Here is a 24665-nt window from a genome sequence, read left to right on the forward strand (position 1 = left end):
GCTTTAATGGTGAATTGCTGTGGTTACTTAACAGTTAGATACCCAGATGTTTTTCCCAGAATGCTCCTTTTAAAACTTATTTTGCAAGGTGGTCAGGGTGTTTTTTCTCCTTGAATCTGTGATCAAGAAGAATGTATTTTCAGTCAGCTGCATTCTTCTCCTGCCAGTAACGTGATCTCAACGTGGGCTGTTGTATTTCAAGCTGTCTAATATGAAGCGAACCCTATAGTATCATTAGGATTACAGCCTTGTATTTGGGACATGGAAAAAATCCTGAGAATGAAATCCCTTTCCTGGCTCAAACCCAGAATGAAACTAATCAACCACATCGGTATCAAACCTAACAATGCAGCCCTACACTGCCAACTTGGTGATGCTTGGAACTTAAAAGTCCAGAATGCAAATAATGTTGATTATTGCAAAGTGGATGTAGAGGATTAAATGTTCACATGCTAAAGTTTCTGCATAGAATACATTTGATGGAATGGGGCTCCATTTCAGGCTGCTGCATAATCAAGCAGATAAAGACTTAGGACTTTGTGTCTCACTCCTATTGGTGGTTAAAAGTGCCTTTCTAAATAGATTAATTTGCCTGCATTTTTATTATAATTGCAAGTTTGAAGCATCCTGAGCATTTTAGAAGACATCAGAAGTTTTTTATGTTTGAAGCTTTATTCTGCTTTTAATGTTCTGTTGAAAGCCGCCCAGAGTGGCTGGGGAAACCCAGTCAGATGGGCGGGGTAGAAATAAATTATTATTATTATTATTATTATTATTATTATTATTATTATTATTATTATTATTATTTATTATTATTATTATTATTATTATTATTATTATTATTATTATTATTATCACACTCAAATTCTGCAACAAGTTCATTGTCCTGATATGTAAGAATAATGGAACAAAATGACTGGAAGTGTCCTTAAATTTTCCTGCTGAATCCCATCTGCAACATTTCAGTTTTTGAATTTTGGGCACCAATTGTGTGTTTAGTGGAGGGGAAGGCATCCATAATTCATTGGGGAAAGGAGGGCAAGAGATGTGTAAGGCCACTGAAAAGAGTCTCTCTGATCGAAGAAGGAACAGCCAGAGGGCCCACCTCTGACTGTATGTATTCTGTGCAGCCCAGTAGGTGCTGTTTCCACATTTTATTTGCCACCATGAAGTGCAGGGAAACACCATTTTTTTATATACAAGAGAGCAGAATTTATTTGTTGGTATTTGATGGCTGGAAGCAGAGTGGGTAATACCATAACCCTCAACTGTTCTGGGACATCACAGAATTACAGAAGCCATCCCGGCTTCTGATTGGATGTCCTGTTTTGGCTCCTGCAAAAGAGCTGCCCCCAAAGATGCCTGTTTGGGGGGCAGGGCATGCTCTCGTACAACTCACCTGGCTCCTGCGAAGGCACAGCCCTGGAATACACCCAGGGCTCCAGGTTCTCATGTGACTCACGTGGGAACACGGCCCCAAAATACAAGAACTCCAATTTTCCTCTGCGGCATGTTGGAGAGTATGATGCTAGGCACAGGCTCCCCAATGGCAAATTAGATTAGATAGCTACACAAATAGTGCATTGCTTTAATCTTTAAAACATTTGGAAACGTCAGCAGTGCAAATACGGCAGACAGGTTGCTGTCCAGCATATGGCTTTTAGACCTCATTTATCCAGTCTAACATCAGTTGCACTGTCTTCCTATTTATTTCCAGACTCAGTTCTAGAGGCTGGTGCTTACCTATAAATGGTACCTGAAAAGGACATCTGCTTCCTTATGAATCTGCCCAGAAGATATCAACATCATTAAATAAATACAGTACCACCACTAAAGGGTTTGGTTGGTGGAAACCCAAGACAGAACCTTTCCTCTGACAGTTGTCCCGCTCCCCCTCCCCCCGCTCAAAGTGCAGTCCCCTTCCAAAGGTGGTGGTGGTTGTTTAGTTGTTTAGTCGTGTCCGACTCTTCGTGACTCCATGGACCAGAGCACACCAGGCACTCTGTCTTCCACTGCCTCCCACAGCTTGGTCAAACTCATGCTGGTAGCTTTGAGAACACTGTCCAACCACCTCGTCCTCTGTCGTCCCCTTCTCCTTGTGCCCTCCATCTTTCCCAACATCAGGGTCTTTTCCAGGGAGTCTTCTCTTCTCATGAGGTGGCCAAAGTATTGGAGCCTCAGCTTCAGGATCTGTCCTTCCAGTGAACACTCAGGGCTGATTTCCTTAAGAATGGAGAGGTTTGATCTTCTTGCAGTCCATGGGACTCTCTCCTCCAGCACCATAATTCAAAAGCATCAATTCTTCGGCGATCAGCCTTCTTGATGGTCCAGCTCTCACTTCCATACATCACTACTGGGAAAACCATAGCTTTAACTATACGGACCTTTGTTGGCAAGGTGATGTCTCTGCTTTTTAAGATGCTGTCTAGGTTTGTCATTACTTTTCTCCCAAGAAGCAGGCATCTTTTAATTATGCATCATCATAATCATCATAAAAAAGAACACAGGTTTACATGATAGGTCAAGGTGTAATTACTGAATTATATAAAAGCCTTAAACAATTTTCAGTTTCTTCTCTTTCTCTTAAAATTATATTAAATAATATTAAAATGTGTCTTCTATGAACCGTCTGGAGTTACAACGCAAAGGTTATGTGGTTCTGCTAAATTCACAAGCTATAGATTAATGGCAGTGTCAAAGTACATCAGAAGGAAGCTCATTTAACGTGCCTCTGGGCTAGACAGCACTATTCAACAGCAGCAAAGGTTACATGTTTTCAGGTATTAGAAGGTGCAAGTAAGGACAGGCTGCTTCTGTGTCTGAGTGGGTGAGGGTCCTCTTTAGCATGCATTCAGTGAAGCTGGCATGCTGCAGTGTCTGCCTGAGAAGAGAGGCTGTGTGCCTCTTAAGTTTGCAGCTGAGGGAATTACGAAACCTCTACTAGAGTGTAGTCTGTAGCTTCATTGAGCTGGGACACCCCCCCCCCCCCGGAATTCATGTACCTTTTACTAGACAGTCTGGAATATTGAACTTATTTTAACTGCCTAAGTAGTCTGTTCCTTATTGATCATAAAATGTAAAGAGAGGTGATTTTGTGTCTGTGCAGAAGAGTGAACTCTTTTTAGTAAAATTCAGAATTTTCTGTAAAATTAGTGGGATGGTCTTAATTCAGTAAAATTAAGTGGTGTGGTGTTTCGAATAAAATTTTTAAAATTTGTATATCATATCTACATCGAGTACTGGAGTTCCCTGAGCAAAATGAGCAGCACAATCCTACAGCTGGAAGTAAAATCCCATTGAGTTCAGTAGGCTTGCTCCTTAGGTAAATGGATGTAGGACTTCAGTCTATATTCTTTTTCTTGAATGTTGCGGTTTTTCAAAGATCTCTAGCTTATCCCATCCTCTTATCCCATTCCAGCATAATTTGGTGAGGAAATTTGTCAAAAGCTTTTTGAAGCACCAAGTATCTACTGTCTATGAGATCACCCCATCCACATGCCTATTATCGCTCAAAAAGTTTAGTGTGACAGGACTTACTTTGCAGAAACCATGATGTTGATTAAGTAGAGACTTATTCTATAATATAGAAGAATATATGCTTGATTATTTATCTTTAATGTTGCCTTTGACCAACTTCAACTGAAAAACAACAACTTTAAACTCACTCACTTGTAATTTCCTGCAACACCACTTGGATTTCTTCTTAAAAAATTGTTGTTACATTGGCAGCTTTCCAGCCATCAGGTGTGGAAGCTGATTTTAGGGGCAAGTTACACATTTTTGTTATGAAGATCAGCACTTCACATTTGAGTTGTTCCAGATCACCTGGCAATTCGTTCATTTTTAATTTGTTGATGAGGCCTTAAGAGTTCATCTCTCATCATTATGTTTTGCCTCAGTTGTTCAAACTCCCTTCCTGAAAATGTTACGGCTGTGGTCTACTTGCATACTTAGTTAATGTAGCTCTCTGTTTCAAAAAATAACTTTGCAGTTTTGCATTTCCTGATTCACAAAGATGCGTAAGTGTAGTTGGTCATGTGATCCAAATCATGTCTGTAGTCGAGGTGGTTTTAAGGAAGTTCTCCTTCTAGTCCCATAAGCAAACTCTCCCATTCTTCCGAAGTGTTATTTCTGAATCATAAAAATCCAAGGCTTGTTGTATGTTCCATGATTACAGTAATTCTTTTAAGGTTCCTGTTGAAAAGAACCGGGAGTTTCCTGCTGTTTTTCAATGGGGGCAGAATGGGGCTCATGTGTTTATAATTTAACACTTTCTTCTGGGAGGGTTGAGGGGGAAAGGGATTATGGGTCTTAAAATGCTCAGACTGGAGCTGTTGCACAGCATGATTAAACGGCTATTCTTTTATTTTCCCTTTATAAACAAAACAGCGGTGGAGAAACCTTTTTGATGTTTAGCATAGTGCATCACAGGAAAACTCGGGGAGGTCTCATAAGCTGATTAAATAAAACCAACACGAGTCACAGGAAGGGGAGAAAATGGTTGTGGCCTGACTTGCGCAGAGTTTGAAGCAGCCAATGCCGCCGGGCTGAGGTTTGGTGTTTGAGTTGCCAAGTGACCTTTGAGAGGATAATTGCTGATTTCTTTTTCCCAGGATTCTGAAAGAGAGGTTTACACACAAAAGGGCATGGCATTCAGGAGGAGGGGGAGAAATACGTATATATTCATTTATTCTAGTGCAATATAACCTGCTTGTATCACAATACAGAAATGCATTGCATATTGATATTTAGAGGCACCAGCTACTCCAATTTCCTCTTGTTTTGGAGAAAGAATCATGTGATGTGTTCCCTTGCTTTCTTTCTAAACTGGTGTTTCACCTTTTTTACGTTTCAATGGATATGTTAACTGTTTTCCATATGTATGGCTGATCATGTGTACAACTCTTTACAAAAGAATTAATATGTTATTGTTTGCTCATATAGAAACTATATACTCCTCCCCCCCCCAAATAAAGTTAGATGTAGATTCATTAACATTCATATACACTTAGCCATATTTCAGCCCCATGCCATCACGGGACTGTCTCTGTTCTCCTAAAATTTGGGGTTGTTTTGTCTGTAAAAATTAAACCATTCAAGTTATGCAAAGGGGTGGTTTCTAAACAGACCTATTTAACAGGGTTATGTTCTACAAAACAAACCTGAATCAGAACTTTTTTTTATGGGAAGCCTGGAGGCAGGGATGTCCACAGTGAATTCCTTGCTACTGAATATGACACAGGGATGCCAGCTCCTAAACGTTATTTGCTTATTTTATAATATTTCTTACCCACCATTCATCCCGCAACAGTAGAATATACAGGTATAAAAACAGGTTTAAACATTACAATTATTGCATCAGTCATTCACCATAAAAATAGCAATTTTGCATTCTGAGCTAAACACTATTTCTGACAAATAATAGTTCCAAGCTCCAGTAATGTGGAGATCTCCCCCCCCCACTACTTAATTTATCATTTCTACAGTTTTATATCAGCATGCTCAATCTTTTTGGCTGCAAGGTACTTACAGTAATACCATGAAAGCTGGCAAGGGTATAAGGTTTCCCCTTGCATCTAATAAAAAATGTAGTCTTCATTGCAGGCTTGCTATCAGAAGAGAAGCATACACAGTCCTTATTCATAAGCTTTTACTCATAGTGTCAGACCAATACATGTCTGGAAAGCAGGGCAACGCCAAGTAGCAAAGCCCCTTTGGTTGTGCATGCTGGCTGGTGCCTGCAGCCGCAGCCGGAACGACTGCAGGAAGGTGGCATTTGCATGTTCGGCTGTATATGTAAAGGCCTCCATCTGATCTGGAACCCTGAACAATAGGGGGTTCCAGATTGCATGGAAGTTTTCACACACAAAGCTGTGTGTGCAGAAGTCCCATCCTTGCAGATACTTGCATTGTACACAGGACAGGAGGAGGAGGAGCTGGTTGGCAAACCTGACATCAGAGTCATGGCTACTTTGTGCAGCCTCAAAATGTGTGTAAAAACAACGGAATAGTGCTAAGATCTGGCTTATGGTTTTTGAAGGTGCCATGATGGATGAGAAGAAGTGTTGTACTAGTGTTTCACATGCACTACGGTGTCGTGCCAATGGAGCCTCAGTTCACATTGCTACTGTGTCGGCTACAACCACTGTTGATGGGTGTTGTTCGGCAGTGTCTGTTTACGCCAGCTGTTTCATGCTAACCTGTTAAATAGTATGTATAGAATTTGGCAGAAAAGGAAGAAGGTAAAATGCACACTAAGGATGACTATCATCTTTGCAGCTTCCTGAAGGTATTTTGAGCATCCCATAATATGTCTGAAAAGTGCTAGAATGTTGTAGCAAATGGCAGCCAGTGTAGCAAAATGGAAGCTATCTTTATTGTCAAGACAAACATAGTTGCTGCAGAGTAGCAGAATCCACTCTGTGTACCACTGTGCATTCTTCCATGTACAGGATAAAAACATTAGTTTGAATGTTAATCATTAAGACTAAATTTGCATTCCTCTCAAGCACTTTTTAAGTACTACAGCATTCTAAAAATCCTTTTGCTGTGTAGAGTCCTTGATTGTTCTGGGTTAAAAATGAAGCCCAACTTTTCATGGATTAACTGTTATGCTTTAGATAATGTTTTGTCAAGTTAATTACAATTTGAGGTGTTTTAGCCTCCTTACCGAAGACAGTATCTCAGAGGACAATTTCCTATTTTTGCTTACAGCAACTAGAAATGCTTAATTTCCTCCAGTGATACTGGGGATATGAAGTGCTTGACACCTGAACTTGTAGCACACAGTTAGCGTAGCTAAATCATTCTTAGAAATAAAATCTTGGTGTATAGGGGATTTCTGTCGCTGGCTTTATCAGAGCCAGAACGTGACTAATTGTCTATCTGAAAGACACCTACTTATAGCAGGAGGTTAAACATCAAAGACATTAAGTGAAGACCAAAAACCACTGGACAGCTAGATTGCTTCCTTCCTAATCCTGCAATTATTTTTACTACATCAGCAGCAAGGGACAAAGGAAAGCAATTTCACATATAGGAAGCTGGCCTTATTGCCTTGGCAGTAGAGATCATAAGCAGAGGAGGCTGCAAGGGACATTCAGTTGTTAAAAGTGCTCCTCTTATTGCAGAAGGATTTGGGTTGCTGCTGTAATGTCCTCTTGTTGGAAGAAGGAAGCAGGGTAGTATGAAATGTTTAATTGCTCTGAGTACCTTGCGTTAAAATGCCTTGAGCTCATTATGAAAGCACAAGCTGGACTATTTATAAATATAATTAGTCCTCGGTAAAAGATCAATTTGGGAGCCAAAATGAATGGGTAGTGATTGGAAGAGGTATCCATTGCCATACAATTGGGTGAGAGACTGAGAGGGATTCAGGGAAGTTTCAAGAAATGGTTATGTTGTGAAAGCTTACAAAAGCTGAAAACTAGGCAGGAAGAGTCAAGGAAAGGGGCGTCATGGTTTTTAGCGTGTGTGAGAAAGAGAGAGGGAATGTGATTTGTAAGCCTATGGGTATGGTCTCTGGTGCTTTTATAAATATCTTAGCACAAACTGCCAAATTAATGAACTGCAGAAGTTCATTCCTACCTCTTCCTCCACCTTTAGAGTCAGGTCATGCATCCCATTAGCTTTCTAAAAACAATATTTCAGAGGACCACTAATAGGTAAGTGGAGTGGTCTATTTCTCTCCCTCTCATAACACACACACACACCTACACACCTTGTATAATTGGATTGCTAGTGCTTCCACACACTGTTGTCATATGGGCAGGACTTTGGGACAGATATCCAGGTTTCCAGTCAGCAGAATAAATAGGTTCCCCAAGCCCAGCAGCAGAGCTAACTCAATACTGGCTACATTATGCAGTAAGTGAAATAAAAAACCTTTATACCTCCACCCTCCATAAGAGCCTTCAGTCACAAGCAGGCAGAATGCCACTGTCAGGCTTCCCATAGGCATCTGGTTGGGCACTGTGAAAACAGACTGCTGGACCCAGATAGACCTGATCCAACAGGCTCTTTATCTGTTCTTAAGTCTAAAATTACCCAACTGCATCATTGCTGAGACATATGCTTCTGTCTCATTCATTCATTCATACAGACACACACACACTCACACATACACACCCTCTACCATAGACATAAGATGCTGGTAATTTGTATAGTGCAATCATTTAAATGCACAATGAATTGTTTAGTCCTGATCATGTTTGTTTTCACAGCAACCCCATGAATAAGTTCATTGTTACCTTTAGGGCTGCAGTGTTTACTTGATTGATCTGATGAATTAACAGCATTTTGTTTGGCTGTCTACAAAAGTGGCCTCCATTCATCAGGCAACAGCAGATGTTTTAACTTCTAATATAATTTTTAATAGAACTTTTTATAGAAACTGCAGGTGGTGTAATTATTGCTGTGATACCAGATGTATTTTTAAAATTAAAATCACTGCTGTATTTTTTTCTTAAATGCAGATTTAATTGATTAATTGTAGGAGTTTCAGCTTATCTTAACTGGTAATAGCCCTGCCTGTTTTCCGGTTTGTAGTTGGGATTTGAGGTTAAGAAGAGGAGGAAGGCAAAGAGCCTGTCCTCTTAAGGAACATGTGTCTAGAAGTGTTTTAAGACAAGAACCTGCTAGACCAGACCAATGACCCATCTATTTTACTGTACTGTATATTTTGTTTTTAATGTGCTGTTTACCAATTACTGTGCCTTTGGGCCAAAAGCATAAAATAAATGAATCACAATGATGCCAGAGTCTATAGAATTTGACCTCTTGTGTCACTAGCTCAGCAAGTGCAGTACCTTTTTCAACCAGTTGAATTGGTGGTGTCCAAGTGCAGCAGAATTCCTCTTCTGGCAAACAGTAGCAGGGATGCTTTAGTCTCATTCCCACTCCATGATTTGAGAACCCACTAGCACCAGCCCTTTACAGTCTAAAGTGAAATAAAGAAACTCTGACAGTTGCTGCCTCTTTTCTTTCATACAAACTGGCCCTCTGCTCCAGAATAGGCCTCCTGGAAGACCAGCCAAAATGGAATTGCCATGTTACATGGCTTTTGTGTTTTTAAGAAAAGGAGGTCACTGTTGTAGGACTACCACAAATCAGCTATTTTAATTACTGTGCCCAAGAGTGACGAGGAAGCACAGGGCAATATCCCATAGATGCTTTGCATCAGAGCAAGAATGGACACTTGTTCAATGACAGTTTCTTCTCTCTCTCTCCCCTGGTGTCCCCCTAATCAGTTATAGGTGTTTCCCCGACCCTCCAGAGAAGATTTGGGGAAGGTGTGGAGCACATGGGAGCGGGGGGAGGTTCAATTGTTCAAGTGCAAATCCTTTCACTGACAGCACACATGATGCCATCCACTTTACCAAAGCTGAAGAATCCAAGGAGATATGGCGAGCCCATACTATGAGGGAGCAGGTGAGGCTAAATTGTAGGTCATGTCTGGAAGATATCTATGTGAAGCAATTTTGAAAGGGAAGAGGCTCTGTGTTAATAAGTTTGTACCCGGTACAGTGGAATGATGCTTGAACACTGACCGTGTTTGTGTATTTAATGTGGCATCATGCTGGCTTGCATTATATACTTTTAAATGTTCATGCTCTCACACTCGTGGATGTGTTGCACTGACGTGATTCCTGTGGCTTAGGTGCTACATCACTCTGTAACAGAAAAAAGGCAACGAGTGCTGATAGTGCTTATTTTCCAGACTGCCAATGTACCATGGCACAGTAAAATGCATGCCAACCAAGTCATTCTAATTGCATTCAAATGATGGGGGTATCGTTTTGAATGAAAATGGCTGCTTCTCATTATCGTCTGCGCCATATTCAAAAGCCCCTTTAAAAAGGTTGTTAGACAAAATGCATGCATCCCTCTGGAAAGCAGCCTTAGAAACTCTTCTTGTCAGACAGCATCTTTTGGCTTGGTCTGTATCTGTTCTATATCAGTGACTGACAGGTGGAAAATGATGGTGGAGCGTTTACATGCCAACCGAGTCCTGTTGTTTTGGAGTGACGAAGAGTCTTTTTCCATGAGAATTTGTTTTCCTTTCAGAGAGACAGAGAATAAAGAGCCAGAGCAGTAATAAAAGCTAAATACCATTTCAGCAATCTGATATCCAAGCCTGATTGTAAAATTAATTCAGCCTTTCAGAGGTCAGTGTGTAATACTTTCAAAAATTGATGTCATGCATAATTAGCAAGCAGTGTACTGTGCGATAGACCACATTGCTTCTGTAGTCACTCATATAAAAATACTTCATAGAGCATAATAATAAATACCATGGCTAAGTCAGATGGGCAAGATGTTTCGTTTCCCTTCCATCTATCTTAAAAGAAGTCAGATCTTAAGTTTATGGTCATTATGCGAAGTATGTGCATTTTAAAGCCTGCGATAATGGCAAATGTGACTACATAAACAAAAGATTTTTGAAGTGCATAAGCCAGTTCATGTACTGAATTAGGAACAAAGTAAATGGGTTCAAAACATGGCAGGAAGCCATGAGCATTTTGGGCGCTGGGATTTGAGAACTTTCAGTGCGTGCTTTGGGCATGATGTTCATCTGCTGCTATGATAGTGCACTAAGTCTTAACATAAAATGCTAGCAGGCAGTCTAATGTGCTGAATCTTTAATGCCATTGTAGCAGGTAAACATATATAAGAAGCTGTCTAATGCAGGGGTAGGGAACCTAAGGCCCAGTCGTCTTCTAAATCCGGCCCACATACGGCCCAGGAATCAGTGTGTTTTTACATGAGTAGAATGTGCCCTTTTATTTAAGATGCATCTCTGGGTTATTTGTGGGGCATAGGAATTCATTCATTTTCATTTTTCAAAATATAGTCCAGCCCAACACATGGACTGAGGGACGGTGGACCGGCCCACGACTGAAAAAGGTTGCTGACCCCTAGTCTAATGCTTAGACTGGTGGATCTGAGCAACTCAGTGCTGGCTATCCCGATTGGCCATCGGCTTTGAGCAGTGTTAGAAACTCAGATATATAAGCTAATTGCCAAATGGCACCTTAAACCTAGGTTACAGTTGCTACAACAGAATGTCTAGGCATTTTTTGTGGTGGGATTATTATTATTACTTATTAATAATATTTTCAGTTCTATACTGCTTTATATTTTAAGGGGGGATCTCTAAGCAGTTTACAACACATTAAAACATCAACTAAAACAATCCAGAATAAAACCAATTCAAGCTTCCAATCCCCCACGCCCAGTGCTAAAACAGTTTTCCAATCCATATTATAGAAAAATTGGGCCTGGAAATCAATATCATAGAGAACCCGTAATAGTCTGAACTTCATTAGATGTATATGGTAGAGAACAAAAACTATTGGGTTAAGTCATATGTTTAAATCTTTTGTTTTTATTCTGTTTTGGTTTATTTGGTGCATGTGGTTTATTTATTAGTAAGCCACCCTGAGCACTTACTTGCTTGAAGGTTGAAGGGGTAGACAGACGTTTTAGAAATGTAAATTAATAAAATGTAACCATTAGCTTAGTTCAGTGGTAAAGCATCTCTACTTTGCTTGCAGAGGATCCTTGTCACCACCTTTTAAAATGGATCTTCCGGGGACTGGGATGGGAAAGACTTCTACCTAAAATTTGGCGGAGTTGAAAATGTTAGAATTAGGATAAGGCATGTACACCCCCCCCTACACCTACTATATTTGAAATGCCGTATTTTTCGCCCTATAGGACGCACTTTTCCCCCTCCAAAAATAAAGGGGAAATGTGCCTGCGTCTTATGGGGCGAATGCAGGCTTTCGCTGAAGCCTGGAGAGCGAGAGGCATCGGTGCGCACTGACCCCTCTTGCTCTCCAGGCTTCAGGAAGACATCCGCAAGCCTTGCAAGCCCGGCGGGAGTTGCCGCCGGGCTCTCCAGGCTTGCGGGCAGCAGCCTGCAGCCCGAAGCATGGGGCGCCCTCTGGAGGGCAGCTTCGCCATCACTCTCCAACCCGTTCTGGGGGCTGGGGTTGGGGGAAGCTCGGGCTTCCCCCGTCCCCCTGCCTCGCAAGCTCTGAGAGCGATGGGGAAGCTGCGCAACCTCGCCTTCACTCCCGGACCCCCAGCCCCAAGGCTAAAAACGAAGCCAGGAAAGCGAGCGGGACTGTTGGGGGGGATATTTTTTCCCCCATTTATTTCCCCCCTCCCCCCCCAAAAAAATAAGTGCGTCCTATGGGCCGGCGCGTCCTATAGGGCGTAGAATACGGTATATAGTTTGTGCATGTAATCCTTTTTAATGCTTGAAGATTATAGATTGGCACTCTGATCCCAACTATTTGTGCTGGCAACGATGGCATAATCCATTGAAGCTGGAAGGGCATGGTTTCCATCCTAATCATTTATTTCCAGCCCCCAAAAGCCTTAGGATCAAGAACTTACATGCACTGACAAACTGCTTAAATTGAAACAGGTGTGTAGCTGTGATGTCTCTGGGCAGGCTAATGATCTTAGGTGGTTGTTTGTCTAAGTTCTTGCAGGATCAGACCCAAATGTAAGTTAAGCTGCACCTGTATTTACAAGCTGTATCTATTGAAGCATTTTAAATGACCAACATGATGTTTTTTCACCTGGTCTGATTATTCTGGTATGCAGATTCTGGAATGCTGCTATTTCTCCTGGCACAGGATCACGAGCATTGTGGAGGCAGCATTCTTGGGTTTGTTGTACCAGGTCAATTACAGGTCACAAAAATGTTCTTCCAAGAATTTGATGGACCATTAGGGTCCGTCAAAGATCCAGGAGAGTTTTAAAATAATATATAGAGGTATAGAAAATGGAACTGTTCTTTTGGAGACTTACGAACTATTCTGGGGACAAATGGATAAAAAAAAAAGGATAACAACATTTTATAATGTCTAAGATTCTGGTTCAAATATAAAAATGATGTCTATGTTTCTTGAAGCTTTGATAATCCTGACTTGAGACTCTTTCCTGAGTCATTCTAGATAGGTAATTTTTATGGTCCATTTTTAAATGATGTATTACACAGCTGAGCAGAGGCCCAGCAAAACTATGCAGTTTATAAAGAGGATGTGAAAATAGCCTAAATTCCAGTAAACACAAAGGTCATTGTTTATGGCTGGGAAAGATCTGAAGAGTTTTGTCATGTATTTCCTGGTAGCTGCTAAAATTGGGCCAAGACTAACTTTTTTTTTCAAAAAGTTGAAAGTTAGAATCCTGGGTTACTTTTCCTAATGAGTTAACAAGCACCCACTGAATGTATCATGACACATCTCCATTTTAATAAGCATATCCATAACTGATATTTTAGCTTTGAAGGACAATAGACACTGAATTCAATCACGAGCACACTGCCTTAATAATCTCCAATATAACATCAGGTTTTAATAAGCCTCCTGTTTGCAAGCACACATGTTCTTAAGACTGCCTGGAAACCAAATCAGCAGAGAGAAGGGATTACTTTAGATTACCCTGAAATATGCATTGTTTGAAATGGCCTCTGGTGACCAGCTTTCATGAATGGCTGATTTTACTTGTGGGGCACGTCATCTGGCTTAATTATATCAACATCCTTTTGTGTGGCAAGTGCAATTCTCAGCGAGTTGAAATATGAACCTCTAAAACAAAGCAAATTGGACAGCGAGAAAACAAAGTTAGGAAAAGTGTGTTAAAAGCTCACATCAGAGTTGTTTGTAAAAGCTCTCCTTTCTGCTGAAAGATGTATTAGAACTTTCTCTTGGATTATTTCATGTCACATATGGTTAATATAAACCTAAAGCTTGTTACACTTAAACTCTTGATGAGGCCTATAAACTAACTGGCACAGAAGAGTGGTCTTAATCCAGCCGCTTTGAATATTTCTTTGCTCCCATACAGAAATAAGGTACAGTCCAGATTTGATTTATAGGTGTAATTTTAGTCATCATGGTTCAGAATTATGTACTTCTAGGTCTTTTGGAAATGTGGAGATGAGGTGCAATAATCTTAACAACACTTAAACACTTTTATTTTTTTTTAAGAGACCCTCGCCTTACAGTAATTTTGATTATCACCAGCTCCAGTCATACCTACTCTTGGGCAGTGATGTGTGGGGCAATTTCCCCCAAACATTTCCCCGCCATTTTGTAAGGTCATTAGTAACAATGCATGAAGGCCAAACTGCAAATAGCTTGGCTGTTTTAAATTTGTAGCTTTGTTCACTAAATGCAAATAAACATGCTAAATTAGATCACTTTCTAGGCCATTTCGAGGAGGAGGGGACCTGATGCAAACTACAAATTATTGCAATTTTCCCAGGGGGGAAATCTAGAAAATCCAGCAAATGGTTGGTCATATAATTTATTATTGTTGTGTTTTTACTGCCACTCACAGGGAGAGGTGCTTGTGAGATCTTCAGAGGAGGGTCCAGGAGGGCCAATTGACCTGGTTCCGTTCAGGATTCAGTAAACATAGTCAGATCAAGTTCCAGGCAGGGCAAAGTCAAACAAACTGAGGTGATTAGCAGGGGCAGGCAAAGCAGGGGTCACCTCAATTGAGCTCACTCAAACAAAGCAGATTGGAGGTCCAGATAAGCATAGTCAGGCAAGACAGAGTCCGGCAAGGCAAATAAGCAAAGTGGGCAGGACCCTGGATAGCTCTGAGTAGAGTGTAGACTGGAAGACAAGACAGGCTTACATTCTGCTGTAGCAACCAGCAAACCTAGACTGAGCCTCTGCTTCTATCTTGCCTCTGAGGAGTGGAGCCTCCACTCCATTGTCTCTGGAAGTCTTCAGGCTAGAGATGTACTGGCATCATGGGCTCTTTTGGTGAGGGATCACCCAGTGAGGCATAGAAATTGGTGGCTGATTCTGAGGGCCAATCTGTCTCCCAGTCCATTAAGTCCTCTGTATTTATGGCCTTTTCTCCTGAGAGTAAAGAGTTGGAGCCCTGGTTCATGACACCACGTGAGGAGGAGAATGCCTGCAGCAATTCCCATGATCACAGTGATTGGCAAAAGAATTTCTGTCGTGTCATGGAAGTTACGCCTAGCTTAAACTGTGGCTGCCACCTTCACATTCTGTGGATTTAATCTGAAGGTACTTGCCCTTCTGTTAGTAGAAAGGCTCTCTTATTCATGGAAGGACTGTTTCCAAGTGAAAGATGTTGTGTGAGGAAAAGCATTCCAAATCTAGAGGAAGCTCCCTGTTTGTGCAAAGTCCTTTGTAAGAGCTTATTTTCAAGTCCAATAAGTTACACATGGCAGGCTGCAGTTTCCTTATTCGGTTTCCTATACTGTAACGCAGCCCCTACGGTCTTGTAGTTGCTGGGCCCATGGAACAACACTAATTCATTTTCTCCTTCTGTTCATGGTTCTTTGGATCCAAGCCTAAATTTGTGAGTAAGTAATTTCTTTACTCCTTTGAATATTTCCCAGGAGCTGGTTGGGAATGAAGACATGGGCAAAACCAGCCCAATGGAATGAACAAGTTTCCTTCAGTTTTAAAACAATTGGAAGTTTTTGACTAGTTTAAGTTGCTGCTTAGCATATACACAACGGTTATGGTGGATTAAAACGTGTGTTACATTTTTGTGCCTATGCAGGAATGTATGCTTGCATAAAAGTTTATGCAGAAATCCCCTGATTGTACTTTGTTTGTTAAATTACATCGTACTTTTTATGAGGTTACAAATCCTTATGCCTGCAGTTAGACTAAATTATAGTTGGTGGGTATGATAATTTATCCCCCAGCATGGGTTAAACATCATAATTGCAGGCAGATTATATTTAGAGGTGAGCAAATAATTCTGATTGACTGATAAAAATGTTGTAGATCAGACAGATAAATGCTAGGCCTAGATATTTAATGGCATTCTTTATATTCAGTATAAATCCAGTGCTTTACAACGAAGATTAATGGATTAACCTTCAAGAGGAGGCAGTAGATCCTGCTGTTCTCGACTTGCTGTACTGTAAATGCATTTTCCATGCTGAGAGGCTTGCTTTCCCATAGGAAACTGGACTGCTAGCCCTGATTTTCTGAAATGATTGTTATGCTTGTTTTCCTGCAATATAAGTGCAGCGTTTGAAAACTATCGTTGCATACTTTTAAACACATTTTTCCAGGGACTCTTAATAAAACCCTGAAATTGAGTATGTGCAAAACCTAGCATTTTTCAACTGTCATATGCTTTTAGAAGAAAAATTCACCTTAGCTTTTAATTTGTTTTTGACCAAAATTCTACAGTAAATTTCATGTGACTTCTTCTTATATATCTTACTAGGGTCAGCCTGGATAGCTCCATCGGTTAGAGCCTGGTGCTGATAATTCCATTGTTGCAGGTTCATTCCCTATACAGCTGAATATTCCTGTATTGCAGGCAGTTGGACTAGGCAATCCTTGAGATCCCTTCTAGCTCTATGATTCTAGGGTAACAAAAAAGATGATAAAGCAGGATGCAGATTTAGTGATAACAATGTGCAAATGCTAATTTTTAGAATATATGCATGTTTAGAAATGATCGCTGCAATTTCAATTATAATTTATTTGTTTGTTTCTTACTGAATTTATATACCGCCCTGTACCCAGGGGTCTCAGTGAAATGCATCTCACCATAATAAGGAACTCGGTGACAAGGTGAACTCTTTTTGTCTTTCTATTTGAACTTGGACTGAGACTAGATAATCATTCAAAAAGACCGCTCTTTCAGATACATAACACAGGGCATATGGTCACCCTAAAACTTACATTTCCAGGACTGCTAATTAAAGGGGCTACCCAAACTCAAAAGTACACCTCTTCAAATACAGTGGCATTTCATTCTCTCTCTGATACATACACTGGAGATCAGTGGAAACAATGTATGTGAATTGAGCAGGATAAATCAGAATTTCACCACCACCACATGCACACCAAGCCTGAAGCTTCTGTATTTGTAACTTGCCAGCATTTTCAACATAAGGAATGTCAAAAATTTTCATTGGCAATTATTAGGTCGGTACACTAGTCGTCTAAAGATGGATTGGTTGATTAACTAGTGGGAGCTAATTTTAATCTCTAAATTGAAGGTGTGGGGTTTCCGTGTCTTCTTACTATTTTGGTTCTGATGGGAAAATAAAACTACTCAAGATTCTCTTTCAAGAAAGGGTTTGTTTTATTAAAATGCAAGTTGCTTTGCATTTCTTTCCATTTTTTCTGGCACTTAAGACTCAAGTTAACACCAAAAAGGAAGTGGCCTGATCTTTGTTTAATTCTTGCTAGTTTATGGTCAGTATGGAAGTGAATTATTGCAATTCTGCAGGCAGATCACAGCCAACTTGTAAGGAAACATTATCAAAAAATGCTTGTCATATTCACCTTTCGCATAAGTATGATGGTATTGATATTGTTACGGCTTTCCAATGAACCGTAAAAAGGTGGTTGCTGTATCTGCAATTTGTGGGTTGTGTCTTACTCCATCAGGTTTGCACTTTTCATAGTTCCTCTAGAACAGTGTTTCCCAACCGGTGTTCCGCGGCACACTAGTGTGCCGTGAGACACCGGCTGGTGTGCCGTGGGAGGGAGGCGGGCGAGTCGGGCGGCGAGAGGCGGCGGCGGCGAGGATCCGCGTCGAGCCGGGGGCGGCTCCGCGGTGGTGGTGCCGAGCGGCGGGGCAGCGCGCGCAAAAGGGAGGAGCGCGAGACAGCGGAGGAGGAGGAGGCCGGCATGTCCGGGCAGCAGCAGCAACTCCCGGCGACGGCTCCTCCTCCGCCCGCTATCGCCGCCACCACCACAACAGCCGCCGCCGCCTCAGCTGCCACCGTCCCTCAGTCCCTCGCTCTGCTGCCTCCTCCCACCCCGGCAAGGGGAAGGGAAAAAACGTTCACTTTTGTGCGTCCCTCCCGGCGTGACGCTGCACGCTGACGTCACGGGACGGGGCTTTAATGGTGGTGTGCCGCGAGATTTTTTTCCGGTAAACAGGTGTGCCGTTGCCCAAAAACGTTTGGGAAACACTGCTCTAGAAGATCTTGAGTCTTCAGTGACATCTGTGGTCAAAAGTGGCTCTTTCCAGGTTCACTGGGTGCACAAACTACAGCTTCTCTTAACCTATGGGGATTGGGATTTGGGGATACAAGGTCCAATAACTTCCACATTCAAATACTGCAGTATGCTCTATAGTGTTGGTGCCCAAAAAGTGTTTAAAACTTGCAGCTGTGGATTCTCACGAGTAGCTTGGCATCTCAGCCTCTGCTTAAAAGCTTGGTGGATAGGTGGGAAAACTTATTGGAACAACTTTGCAGCTCCTGTGCAGTCTTGCAATGCTTGTTCCTGATCTTCAGCTTGTGAACCCTGGCCCTGCTTCCTAGATTGGACTTGTTCCTGCTAGCCCTTAGCCTTGTAAGAGCTCTGTACTGTATTGGTCTCTTTCCATGTCTGTACAGTTAGGTAAAGGTAAAGGGACCCCTGACCATTTGGTTCAGTCGTGACCGACTCTGGGGTTGCGGCGCTCATCTCGCTTTATTGGCTGAGGGAGCCGGCGTACAGCTTTTGGGTCATGTGCCCAGCATGACTAAGCCACTTCTGGCAAACCAGAGCAGCACACAGAAATGCTGTTTACCTTCCTGCCGGAGCGGTACCTATTTATCTACTTGCACTTTGACGTGCTTTCGAACTGCTAGGTTGGCAGGAGCAGGGACCGAGCAACGGGAGCTCACCCCGTTGCGGGGATTCGAACCGCTGACCTTCTGATCGGCAAGTCCTAGGCTCTGTGGTTTAACCCACAGTGCCACCGGTGTCCCTGTCTGTACAGTTAATCTGCTTTAATAAAGCATCACTTCATCACTTAGAAGTCAGTGCACCTGCTGTCATGTTTTGGGGCACTTTAGACTAAATGGCACCACAGCATTTTAACTCCACGTAAGCTGTTAATTGGAAGGGTCAGAACTGTGGTGCAAGAAGTGAAGTTTGTCTTTTTCTTAGTGTGTTCCAGATTTTTGCTTTTTAATCACTTATGCCAAAAGCTTCTATTTGTATTGGAAGGGAAACTCCCATGGGCTTTCAGCCCAGCTTGAGGCGGGGATTTTTGACAAGATTGTGGTGGAGAAAGTGTTATTTCTCTCCACCTGCTGACATCTTGATGCTGCTTAGTGGCTATTTACATTTTGGAAGAACATACACATCAGTTGTTGACATGCATCTAATGTCATGGCCGTGTCTACATTGGTCCTTAGAGCTGTTGCATTGTCAATGGATTGTACTAGAGCACAAATTTCCCTGTGTGCTTCCCTAGTGGAATGAAAGCAGTCCAAAAGTCGCAGACAATGCTCCTTCCAAAGTAAAGCACTTCAGAGAATAGTGTGTCCAGATCCAAAAGCTGTACATGAAGAGAGGTTGTAATGATGTTATTTGGAGATACAGATGTAACACCCAGGCTAGACTTTGGTTATCACTGGCCTAAACCAACCATGCCCACGTGCGTACATATTGAATAAAGTGCAATCTTTTGCATGTGGTGTAAAAACCGGAAACACTGTAAACACAATACACACTGTAATGGATCACAGAATGTCAAGCAGGCTGAACAATCTCTTTGTGCAGTTCTCCTTTGATAAATGGGTTTCGCAGTTTTATAGCTCCATGTAACTTTTGCTGTAAAGCTGATTTCTTGTAGGATCAGAATATATATGGGAAAGGGGTACATTCAAAATGCATCTCCTCTGATTCCATCTAGGAGACCTGATTACATGCCTGCCTGTACAAAAATATATTTATACTTTCTCTAAGTTGCTTATTTTTCACTTGCAGTCAATATGCTTTCATTTACCTTATGGAAGAAAGGCAACTTGTAGTCTCTTCTTGATCCTTGGACACTGCACAATGCCTTACGTTCACTTGCCATGTGTGAAGAACAAGGCCTCTCTTTAATTTTTCTTGCTTTTGACTGTTTCTCAAAGACAAATTGCAGTGTCTCTGAGGACACTTGTAGACTAGGGCAAAGTAGCCAACGCAAACACTACAGTACGTTCTTGTATCCCCACTGAAGCCCTAGATTTTGCAGTGGTGTTTCGTTGCTTCATTTCCTTCAGGAGCTAGAAGCCGGGCAGTGAGAGGATGGCAGCTTTTAAAAAGGTTGCCTTTGAATAAATAAGTGCTTGTGCAAGGGGGACCTGGTAATGCATGTAGTGAGTAGTTGGGATTGCTGAGCCCTCCAAGCCCTTTTCAGATTATTAATAGGGAAATGAATGCATAAGGGCATAGGGAAGTACACATGATATATGATACCTGGGCACTGCTCTGCATCATCAGGAGCTGTACCTATTTGGGTTCCCTGGTTGCACAAGAGGTGTCTAGTCATGTAGAATATATTTGGAGCATATATATAATATATTCTTCCCCCCTCACACACATGTATTGCATTTATATCATATTAACATAGGAGGCTGCCTTAACTTAAATAAGGCCAAAGGGCCATTTAGCTCAGTACTGTTCACACCTGCAGTGGCTTTCCAAGGTGTCAATCAGGGGACATTCTCGCCTCTACCTGGAGATGCTAGGGATTGTACCTGGGACTTTCTAAATGCAAGGTGGATGCTCTTCCAGTGAGCTGCTGTTCTTCCCCATCTTTTCTCCAGAGAAATAAAGGTGGCTTGATTGCCACCTTGCTTATCCCATTTTATTCCCGTAACAGTGTTAACATAAATTGGAATAGAGTATAGGGATTGGGTCACCCAATGGTTTTAATGGTAGGATTGGTTTTATAACCTAGGTCTTGACAGGTTTCCCAAGTCCTACTCCAACACTCTAACCCCTGCTTTATACTGGCTGACGCCACACTTGGGGGGCCCTATATTTATTTATTTTTCAGCCCAGCAGTCCATGTGGTCTGGGCAGCTGCCATCTAAATTGCACACAATGTTTCAGAGCAATGCTGTTTTGTGGGGGCATTGTGGAAAATTAAAAGGCAGACTAGATCCAGCTTGCTGCAACCGTCAAATAAATCCTGGCGAACTTTGCTGATAGACAAGGGGACTCGCCAGAGCACACCTTGCCCCAGGCTGTAGAAAACCTAGGTCTGTTTGGGTACAACGCTATTTGGAAAAATTATCTAGGCACTGCATCTGATCCAGGAAATGCAACACATTTGCTCTTTCCTACTCCCACATGCTCCTCTTTTGACTTTATGTGAGAGGAGTCTGGAGGTCTGCACTTGAAAGAGGATCCCCAGGAGAAATTTTTGTTTAGCTTTTGCACCATGTGTAAGTGGCAGTGCTGTTATCAGGCAGAAAAAATACTTTAATGGTCAATAATCCTGTACTCCAGTTGGAGCAAATGGTTGAAAACCAAAATATTTTTAAGGGTAGAGAGAACATGCTCAGACTAATTACTGACTTCCAGTCTACTTATCTGAATGTTATGTAGTCAGGGCAATAGCATTTAACTTAGCATGCAGAATCCTCCAGCATACTGCCTTTATGCTGTGATGTCAATCAGAGATTGGAATGTTTATGCACAGACAATGGAGCCCGGATTTCTTTGCTTACAGATGCTTGGAGGGGTTTTTTGTTTCGTTCTTTTTAAAAAAACAACAACAACATTCACACTCTCCTGGTGCAATTATCTCCCGAGGAGTGAGATGCATGACACTGTTTATAGGATATGTTGTGAAGTTTCAAGTAATAAGTGGGTGTGAAAAGAAAGAAAAAAATCCAGCATTTAAACGATATATACGTTTATTGCTGGTGGTCTGTGTCAAATTTCTCCCTAAGGAATTGCATCCCTCCTTTGTGTTTTGAAATGAGTGATGGGACCACCCCCACCCCCTTTTGCCTTCTCTGCTATGCTATGCTTCCATTTAATTAGTTCTGCTGATTTATCCCCTACTAGTTAATGTTGCATGCCTAAATATGAAGTCTCAGGTGTGGGAGGACGGATTGTCTGATGAGTTGCGTTCCATTCTCATTAAGGCTGGTGTCGCCTCTTTTCCAAGCAGACTTTCCCATGGAGGATGCCTCCTTGCACCTCGTCTGCCTTCAAGCCCTGTCTGTATTTTAAAATAAAAATATATGGCCAATTAAGTTTCATGTTCAGTTAGTATTATCACGAGTTTCCATCGCTTGGTGGAGCCTCTGCCAATGGGGCAGAGAATGCTGGAGTGTAAGTGACTAACCTTTTTAGTCACAAGGCCCATCAATCATTTTCTGTTGTGGGTTTAAGTCTGCCACAGCAAGGAGACCCCTCCTGAGGTTGCATTAGGGCTTACAATAGTGGGGCTGCTTGACTGACAGCCATTGAGAAAGGGGTTCTGATAGGCTCAGTGAGCCGAATCTGGAAATGGAGAATTGGGGACAAACGCTTGCTTCAAGTTGTCGTGCATTATAGATGATGTGCTCAGTCCCACTGCTGATTGATGAGGGACAGGGATACGGCCTTTCATGGTGCTGGGTAGGATCATCTGGACTGTCACTTAATACGAGCTCTCTGTTAAGTTGCAAACAGAAACAGAGCAGCGTCAAATAATGTTAGAGATTACGGCCGGCAGCCAGGTCTTTATCTCTGCTTCAGAAGTGCAGGTGAGTTGGACTAAAACAGGCCTGCTGTTCTGTGCCTTGGGACGGGACCTCTCTTGAACGGAAAGGAGATGAAAGAAACATAGTAATGTTTATTGAAGGGAAGAAAGCAAGCCGATTAGCTTTGCTGATTTTCTGAAGAAAACCTGGGCCTTTCCAACCATTAGGGCATGTACTCACCGAAACCCCGTATATAAGGAGAGATGGATTTAAGTGACGTCTCTCTTTCAATGCTCCCAGGAAAGGATATCAGCCATGCTTCACAAGAGACATACTGCTGAACAGGGAATGAAGAAGTTATGGATTTGAACACCACATTTAGAGGGCTTCTTCGAAAGAGGTTCAAAATGCTTTTTTTCTGGATCAGTTGTTTGGTTATAAGTCATAGAATAATAGATTTGTAGAGTTGGAAGGGACCACAAGCATCATCTAGTATAACCCAAGTCACTTTGGGTTGCCCTGAGCAAGATAAAGTGGAATAATAATAATAATAGAAGAAAATAATGAGCTGTAAAGAAAACAGAAGCATCTCTGGAAGATGGCTGTGCAGCAAACCATAAAATACAGCTAGCACTAAATCTTGGAGAAGGAAAACCAAGCGCATTGCCATTGAAAAATATCGGTATCATTTTCAAAAAGCAACATCCAGCTATAAGAACAGTTTTCTGTTCTGTCTTATGTATATTTAATCGAATGCAAGCTGAGCTTTAAACTAGGTTTCTCTCTCTCTCTCTCTCTCTCTCTCTCTCATTCTTTCCTCTCCCCACCCCCCTTTTTTATCCCTTTCATTATCCAGAGCTTGAAAATTAAGGAACAGAAGCATTTGCACGAGGGTTTAACTGCAGTATTGGACAGATACAATGAATCATTATTGCATTGCATTTATATGGACTGTGCTTGGCACTGAGCTGTTAAGGAGCCACTGTACTACTGTCAAATCCCCAAGGTTCAGAGGACGTGTACAGCAGGAGCGGAAAAATATCAGGCCAAACATTATCCTTGTACTCACAGATGACCAAGACGTGGAGCTGGGTAAGTCTGTTGAAATTTACTGCATAATTTCACTCAGTCCTCTTTGGTTGTTTTTTAAAGATCACTTTCTTCTCTGTAAATGATCCTTAGCATATTTGCCTTTCCTTCACATTATTATACTTACTTGACAGATTTGTAAATCGTGCTCCAAGGGGGGAGGGGAATCAATTTTCTCGCTGCATTTGATAATTGATTCCCATTTTGTTGAGAGGTACATTGCAGAATCAATATATGTTAATATTCAGCAACCTCTGATTAAATGAAACACTTTCTGTTATTGCGTGCGGCAAGTCATGTTTGGAAAAGAAGGAAGCTGCCTGTCAACAGCAGCTAATTTTGCTAATAATGGTCCATTTTCCAACAGCATTTAAGCATTTGAAGTACTGTATCATGGAAGCATAGAGGAGAAGCCACTTAAGAAATGAGGCAAGAACAGTTAACTGATTTTATCCAATGAGAACAGCCATAGGGAACCCCTGACTCCACCCAAATAGGATTATATCAAGTGCCACCTAGTGAATAAACTATATAATGCACAACGTCCATACATAATGTGTATTCAACATTCTATTACTTTTACACTACTAATTTCGTACAATTTGCGCACATCTTTATAATAAGCTGGACAATGATACTATACAGGCTATTACAGAAGTTTATCTTTCATGCATGTTACGTATTATTGCTGCAACAGAAGACCTCTCAGGAATGCAGTTGCATGCTACTTTATTTCTACAGTGTTCTGGAGAATAGGTTGTACTTACTTGGGGCAAACTTTCTCAAGGCAAATCTAAAAGAAATGTCGTATAAACACTGACAATTGGGAAACACTGGCCTGCGAGAGCTCCATTTGGAGAACAGCCTTTACCAAAGGTGTCATAGACTTCGAAGATGCTCAAACTCAGGATGAAAGGGAGAAATGTGCTAAGAGGAAGGCACATTTGGCAAACCCACACCTTGATCAACTCCTGCCTGGAAACCTCTGTTCCTACTGTGGAAGGATGTGTGGATCCAGAACTGGCCTCCACAGTCACTTACGGAGTCACTGTTAAGACTGTGTTCATGGAAGACAACCCTACTTGGCTACGAGTGATTGCCAAAGAAGAAGTAGTCCTAGGATCAG

General features: G+C 41.7%; 1 protein-coding gene across 6 annotated transcripts in view; it reads left to right on the forward strand.

Moving 5' to 3' along the window:
• SULF1 (sulfatase 1) overlaps positions 1-24665 on the forward strand; it is a 107441-nt gene that overhangs the window by 27210 nt on the left and 55566 nt on the right. For all 6 annotated transcript variants that reach the window (XM_082233763.1, XM_082233768.1, XM_082233769.1 and 3 more), the window contains exon 3: positions 23307-23542. In XM_082233763.1, the coding sequence (XP_082089889.1) occupies positions 23371-23542 (172 nt within the window). In that variant the 5' untranslated portion in view covers positions 23307-23370. The remainder of the gene's footprint in view (positions 1-23306; positions 23543-24665) is intronic.

This window comes from Podarcis vaucheri, assembly GCF_965113315.1.
Source record: "Podarcis vaucheri genome assembly, chromosome: 8".
Taxonomy (NCBI): domain Eukaryota; kingdom Metazoa; phylum Chordata; class Lepidosauria; order Squamata; family Lacertidae; genus Podarcis; species Podarcis vaucheri.